The sequence below is a fragment of the Trachymyrmex septentrionalis genome, unplaced genomic scaffold, assembly GCF_001594115.1.
Source record: "Trachymyrmex septentrionalis isolate Tsep2-gDNA-1 unplaced genomic scaffold, Tsep1.0 scaffold80, whole genome shotgun sequence".
NCBI lineage: Eukaryota > Metazoa > Arthropoda > Insecta > Hymenoptera > Formicidae > Trachymyrmex > Trachymyrmex septentrionalis.
This window is the reverse complement of record NW_017305988.1, coordinates 2,055,481-2,062,599: the sequence shown is the minus strand read 5'-3', so window position 1 is coordinate 2,062,599 and position 7,119 is coordinate 2,055,481. Positions and strand designations below refer to the sequence as shown.

The window sequence follows — 7,119 nt, the reverse complement described above, 5'->3', positions numbered from 1 at the left end:
ATTAATCTCTTTTAATACATAATTTTAATGTAGATTACTCATTTAATTAATACTTATTCTAAAATATATAAAGTTTATATTTACAAACTTCATCCATTTAATAGCGTTTTCCACTGGAAGAGCTAGTGCAACACAAAAGTGCAATTGTATTGTTCCACTATTAAAACCAGTTCAGATATTTTCTATGACTACTTTATATGGCTCGATTTATGCTGAAGTTATAATATCGATAATCGATATTACGAAATCAATTACATAACGTTTTTTACTCGAGCGTGTTTACACCAATTTGAGTTGAATAATTTTCTACTACTGATTGATGTTATATGTTCTACCAAAGGTTCTAGGAAAGCAACATCATCAATCCAACATCATTAATCTAACCCAGATTGGTGCAAAGCCCATTCGCGCCAGATACGCCAACAGTCATTCCATTCTTCAGAAGAATAGCTATGATTGGTCAGTTTCATAACATTAATGTTATAACTTCAGCATAAATTAAGTGTAAACGCAGTCAGTGTTTAATGTTTCATTGACAAAACTAATGCAAAAAAAAATTGTACTGAGATAAACTTTTTCTCTATCATCTTTAAAAACAGTAGAGACCAGTGCAAGTTGAAATTGACTGTAATTGAGGCTGTGTTTAAGATGTGATATTACGTTAAAGTAAAATATAATACAATATTATATTATTCTAATTAATTTTATAATATTGTTTTTAGTTCCAGTATATGTAGTAATATCTATGCAATAACATAAACATTTTGAGTTAGAAATTTTTAAAATTCAAGAAAAATTAATAAAATTTTTTATAAAAAATAAATAAATCAGATATTATTATAAAATAAGTTATTCAGTGATGTGTTCCACTAAATCATACTAAACCTGCAATATTACTATATGAGCACAGATTTTCAAAATCTAGCACAGTACTGGTGCTGCATTAGTTTTCTGAGTGGAAAACGCTATAAGAGACTTCATTAAACATGTCAATTTGTTGATACAAAAGGAGTGCTACTTCTCAGTCTCACCTCAGTGGTGGCGTATTACTAGCAATGATGACCAATTTGGCTTTGCCTTGACGAAGGGACTTCAGAGTCTGCTTATAACCAAGGACATATTTACCAGATTTCATGACGAGAGCTAATCTGGTATTGATGCTCTCCTGGGCCTTTTTCTATATAATTCAGTAATAAAATTTCATTAAATATGTTTAACGTTACAAAAGTAACAAGAAATTACAAATTATTGATTAAAATATATTTACATTATCTGGAAAGGGTAATTATTTAGAATACCGATATAATAATGTTTCAGATCATCTCTCCCTTCCGTCGCTCATGAGATTACAACTTTTTGCACATAGCAAGAGCAGAGCAGGTTTTCGTTTTTAGTTAAACGCTCGAATGAGTCTAATTTCATTAAAATCAGAGGCAGGTTAATTAAGCTAAAGTCTGCGACAGATTTCCTAACCTTAATAGTCGTCAACTTCAACGTTTAATATCTCGGCTCGCGAAGCTGACCGCCACGTTTTTCTGTCGGATTCTTTCATTTTGATTGAAAACACGTCGAACGAACCTAATTTCATTAAAATCGAAGGGGAGATAGCTATTCTAAACAATTATCAGTGCTAAACTTTTTTATCTTCAATATTAAAATAAAAATAAGTTTAGAAAAAACAATGTAAATGCTGAAATAGCCAATTTATACCAGATTGCTGTGTTTTGCATGGGATTTGTCTCAATTTTTCATTTAACTTCGAAACAATCACAAATATGATTTGCACAAGTTATAATAATTGTAATAGTAATATTAATATTATAAGATCTATTAATAATATTATAATAATACAATTAATAAATATTTATTGAAAAGGCCTTAAAAACTTTGCTAAAGAATATTTATGAACGAGCACGTGGCATTGCCGATTACCTGTTTTTTCTGAGCCACCATTTTTACAATCAGCGGTTCTTCTTACAGCTGTAATAATATTCATAATTATTAATTTTATGTATATTTAAGTAATTACATATATACAAATACACATATATATACAAAACAATATATACATTTGGAATTCAACATACCTTCCACGAGGAACAACAACGAAAGAAAGAGAGAATGGAGAGAAGTAGAGAGCGAAGTGATAAAAGTGCTCGTGAACAATGTCGTCGAAAGGTTAGTAATTTTAGGCTGCATTTTCATGCTGACGCTCGATTCGAGCGGCAAAACAGGTCACGTGATCAAAAGTGATGCTTGGTATTCGTCAATTTTGACCACGTGACCTGTTTTGGCACTCGAATCGAGCGTCAGCATTAAAATGTAATCTAACACCCGTATTCATAATCAGGTCTTATATTTAAGGCTTTTTTAAATTTATCTTCAGATACTTTACGAATTATTTCATTGGCATTGAGCATCTCTTAAAGATAAATTTAACGAAGCCTTATAAGTATAAGGTCTGACTATGAATACGGGCATAAAACTTCTAATCTTTTGAAAATGCAGCCTTAAGGTGCCTTTTCATGCTGACCTCGACACTCATTTCCGGCGTCAAAATAAAGGTTTAAACACAATAGGCACATTCACATAACAGTGAATAACAAGCTCCAATTAGAGCTCTGTGTGTAAGTTCGATATTATATCCCAGAGCTCTGATTGGACAGCTTGTTGTTTTCTGTTTCCTGTGTCTATTGTCTGTGCCTATTGCGTTGAAGAATGAGATTGAAGATTGAAAGATTGAAGTTTGACCAATCAGAACAAAAGGAGTCAAAACTTCTGTGTCCTCATTAGTGAAATTTCAATCTTTAATCCCGATCTTTAATGCATAGTTTGATTCCGGCCTTTTTTGCACTTAAAATGAGATAGATATGTATTTTGCCTTGAGAAGAGAGAAAGCGAAGATGTCGAGTGTCAAAAGTGCAAGCAACGCGCACAGATTATGCGCAATGGTGTGTTCGGAGAAACACTATTAGCGCCTATTTCTATCATTCTATCTTCATTGTTTATTAAACATAAAACAAGGATAGAATGACACAAATAGGCACTAATAGCGTCTCTCCCGAATGCACCTCTTGTATTCTTACATCATGGTTCGAGCTATCGTTTCGTTTCACGTGCCATATCGCGAGAATCTTCTTATCAGAAAGTATATACATATACGCGTGTGTATGTGCATACACGATGTACATACACTGGTGTATATTTTCGGAAGACTATAGTAGACGTCCCCGACAGTTGGTTGTTCGTAGTCGTTCGTCGATCGTCGTTGACGGACGTCTGCGAGTAGGGCCTAACCCCTGCAGACTCGTGTTCGAAAAGGTCTTCGTCAGCGGCTCTATCATGGGACTTTGAAAAGCCTCGGGTTGACGTGTCTCGGTTAAAAGCATTGGTATGAATACTACGAACTCGCGCAGCACTAAAGCGCTGAAGCGCTTAAGCCAATGTGAATGCATGCTAATGTGTTGGTATACTCACCCGTCGCGGAATTACATAATGTATGTGCATGAGTCACGATTTGTCACACGGTGTCAACTGTGCGGCAAAAAGGGGGAGGGGACGAACGTGACGTGCAAATGTCAAAGTCATATAGCGCAACCAGGCGTAACCAGTAACATCACCTCGTCGTTATATGATAAATAAAAATCGTCAACTCGTTTCCTCTCTCTAAAAACTAGCTTTCGCACTCGTAATTAACATCGAGATCTCTTGGCTTAATATGTTTATATCCCGTTAGAAAATTGATTATTGTCTTTTTCCACGTTGATTGTGCGATATGCGCTGCCATTAGAAGTTATAAGTCTCTCTCTCTCTCTCTCGAAGAGTACGTTCGATTTTCAACTTGTAAAACTGAACAAATTGACATTGCCTTTTGTATATTTATTATATTATCTGATTATATTATTGTGCTAATAATTGTGTTCGTATTCGTAGTCGTAGAGTCTTTTAGCGTTAAACAATTTGATAATCGTAAAAATGTACTTCAATAATATTCCTTCCTTTAGATTGTCCTGTATATAATATAGACTCAAATAACAAGAGTAATTCAAGTTTCAAGTAACAATGTGTGTGCTTTCTAAAATTAATTGCATTTAAATCTTATAAGATTATTTGTGTGAATTATATTTTTGTAAATCTTGCAGGAAATTCCAAGGAACTTTCTAGAATGAACAGAGAATATTCTTTTTGAATGTTGTCAAAGTCATTGTAAGCAATGATACAAACAAGACTTCTCGCATCTGTGGGTGATATTTCTTAGCTATAAAATATTTGTATATCTTTTTATATCAAATTCAACGATTATTTATTTACATTTTGGCATTGAGAAATGCCAGCACCATCTCCGACCCTCTCTAGCTTGCCAGAAATACCTATGTGTGAGAAAACGGAAGTCAATGATACCGATTCTCTGCCCCCTTGGGCCAAAATCACACTTACATCTGCAGAAGCTGAAATCGAAAAGCTGATCTCACGAAATGAGTTGAAAGATGCAGAGGTAACTTACTTCTGTCAAGTAGAACCAATTCTTCAAGATGGACCACAGTGAGTATTATTTTAATGTATTTAGTCTTATCAGAAATACTAATTAAAATACTAGGTAATTTTTTTATATTAAAAGAGAAAAAAGGATGTTTTTTCTCATTTGCAATTGCATCAACTCTATTTCACATAATTATAATACAGTTAGTTTACATTTAATTAATATTCTTGTACTTTTCGAAAAGTATTAAATTAATAATTGTTAAGTATTAAATGCTTTGTAGGTGCGGTTTAGTGGCACTTTCTATGGCATCGCAAGAATATACAAAACCAGTTTCTGTGAATCAACTTCTCGCTGAAGCTCGTGTACGAGGGTTTACACAGCATGGAGAAGTATACAGTGTCGATTTCATGGGGACATTAGCTGCGGAATATTTACCTGATCATAAACCGGATATTTTAGTAGATTTACAACAGTGTCCAGACACATTAACTCATGCTTTAGCACATGGAGCAATGGTGCTGATACCATATGATTCTGACTTCAATCACGCTCCATGTTTAAAAAAAGGTCATAAAGCGCATTGGGCATTGCTTGTGGGTCTAATCTCTTCCAGGTAGAATTTATAGTCGAGGGACTTCATGATGTATTCTATCTAAATTTTAGATTGGATTTTTCCTATTTTTCTTTTGGAAAACATTTATTATAGGAATGCATCGGATATCTGAAAATTATCCAATATCCGATATTATCCGGCACTTTTTTATCATTCAACCGGATAGAGACGAAAGAAAATAAAAATATTAAAATAATTTCATTAGATGATAAATCAAGCGAAAAAGTTAATGTAAATAAGAAAGATAATAAGAATAAGAAAATAAAGCAGGTCAAAATAAAATTAACGATAATGAAGAATTAATTTAATTAGATGATACAAACGAGGAAACGATTTCTACTTACCTAGATTATTACTAATCTCGAAAGCTGAGAGTAACCTAGAATGAAATAAAAATAATGAAGTAAAGGTAACAAATTAATAAATGAGAAAAAAAAATGTACTATCTAATCGGATAGCCGGATATCATTAGTATTCGGGAATATATCCGGTTGAAATTTTATATCGTTGATCTTTTATTATATAAATGTTCTATAAATAAGTATATATATTCATAATGTTATAATATCTTATATATTTTTGCAAAATTACAATTTTTTTCTCTACAGTCTGTTTTTAGAAGACGTCCCAAAATCCGAATATTTACCTGGAAAAAATCGGATATCAGACTCGGAAAATTGCCTTCCCGTATATCCGATGTTATATTCTTTTCGGATATCCGGTATCCAGTAATTTTACAATCTGATGCATCCCTAATTTATTATATATAAAGAAAACATGTCGGTTTTCTAGATTAAATGTATTAATTCAATTACTTTTAGTTATTAATTTTATTGCGATATATATATATTTTTTTTTCATTTTCATTAAAATTCACTTATTTAGCTTTTTTAAAGTGTATTTTAAAGTGAACAGAAAAAAATTACTATGATGTTAATATTTTTAGACAAGGATATCACGTTCTGGCACGTCACGGTAAATCGCGTCACTTAGCTTGTTGGCCCTTACGCGATTTGATTGAAAGTAATGGCAACTTAGAGGAAGAGGGTACAGCGAGACATGCAGGAGGATATGTTATACCAAAGGGTGGTGTTGGAGGTCAAAAAGGCTTACGCGGCAGAGCATTGGCATTACATCCGTACATATAGAGTTATATCGAAAAAAATTATAGGTAATTGATTTCATGCTAAAAAAGAAAATTTGCCGATACTCTATATCCACTTGTGCTAAATATTCGAAACATAACATTTGCATACAATACACACGGCTTCCATAAGAATCACTAATAATTATGTATTATAATATGCGACGCTTTAAATTTAAATTTGTGCGAAATATTTTACGTAATGTTAGTCATGATATCTACCAAAAAGCGTTCGGTATTGGAGATGCAATTCTAAGTGGCATTATTTTCGTTTTATTGGAATTATGCGATGTAAATAAAAATTCCGGCAGGCCGAAATATGTGCACGTAAAATATAAATGCAGACAATTGTCTCTTGACAGTATTATATCCTATTAGATTGAAATGCAAAAGTGTATGCATACACCGTAAAGTAAAAATGAGATACATAAAAATGTTCACATAAGTAAATATATGTGCATATACATATGTGTGTACATGCGTGCGTGTGCGTATGTGTGTATGTAGCAAGTTATCAAAAGTGATAATTCAGAAGGGAAGATCTAAGTATGTTTCTTCAGATAGAGTATGTGTAGGTTTTCAACAACAATTGTGGTTTCCGTCTTATGTTAATGCAATAAATAAAGAGTAAATCTATTATATCAATTTTTTGCTAAACTATATCTTAATTATAATAAATAATGGCATGCTGTATTAGCTTTAATATAAAACTTTTAAATATTTAGATATATATACACAGCGTGTTTGATTTAAATTAATTAACAGTTGTATATCTCTAACTAGTAGAGATATAAAAAGATATCTTATATAAAAAATTTATATATACATATATAGATAGCAAAGTGCAGTATTACATGGCTTTCCATTGTGTTAAAAAAG

General features: G+C 32.3%; 2 protein-coding genes across 4 annotated transcripts in view; one reads left to right on the top strand and one right to left on the bottom strand.

Moving 5' to 3' along the window:
- Positions 1-2,137, bottom strand: part of LOC108754663 (60S ribosomal protein L30) — a 2,650-nt gene extending 513 nt beyond the window's left edge. Inside the window, exons 1-3 of the mRNA XM_018497139.1 lie at positions 2,088-2,137; positions 1,933-1,980; positions 1,032-1,177 (exon numbers count right to left, since the gene is read on the bottom strand). Of these exons, the coding sequence (XP_018352641.1) occupies positions 1,032-1,177; positions 1,933-1,953 (167 nt within the window). The 5' untranslated portion in view covers positions 1,954-1,980; positions 2,088-2,137. The remainder of the gene's footprint in view (positions 1-1,031; positions 1,178-1,932; positions 1,981-2,087) is intronic.
- A 975-nt stretch (positions 2,138-3,112) lies between these two features.
- LOC108754640 (UPF0692 protein CG33108) lies at positions 3,113-6,860 on the top strand. Of its 3 annotated transcripts, XM_018497098.1 has the most exons (5): positions 3,113-3,391; positions 4,005-4,064; positions 4,143-4,542; positions 4,764-5,096; positions 6,043-6,860. In XM_018497098.1, exons 3-5 carry the CDS (start codon positions 4,328-4,330, stop codon positions 6,242-6,244), a joined length of 750 nt encoding a protein of 249 aa, XP_018352600.1. In that variant the 5' UTR covers positions 3,113-3,391; positions 4,005-4,064; positions 4,143-4,327; the 3' UTR covers positions 6,245-6,860. The 3 variants fall into 3 exon arrangements, with proteins under 3 accessions (XP_018352600.1, XP_018352602.1, XP_018352599.1); XM_018497100.1 differs by lacking the exon at positions 4,005-4,064; XM_018497097.1 differs by lacking the exon at positions 4,005-4,064 and having other exon boundaries at positions 3,113-3,823.
- The last annotated feature ends 259 nt before the right edge of the window (positions 6,861-7,119 follow it).

Excerpts from the sequence above, each read along its gene's own strand:
- LOC108754640 (XM_018497100.1), top strand. The coding sequence starts at position 4,328 with ATGCCAGCACCATCTCCGACCCTCTCTAGCTTGCCAGAAATACCTATG. Across the intron at positions 4,543-4,763 it reads ATTCTTCAAGATGGACCACA|GTGCGGTTTAGTGGCACTTT; the intron begins GTGAGTATTATT and ends AATGCTTTGTAG. Across the intron at positions 5,097-6,042 it reads GTGGGTCTAATCTCTTCCAG|ACAAGGATATCACGTTCTGG; the intron begins GTAGAATTTATA and ends TAATATTTTTAG.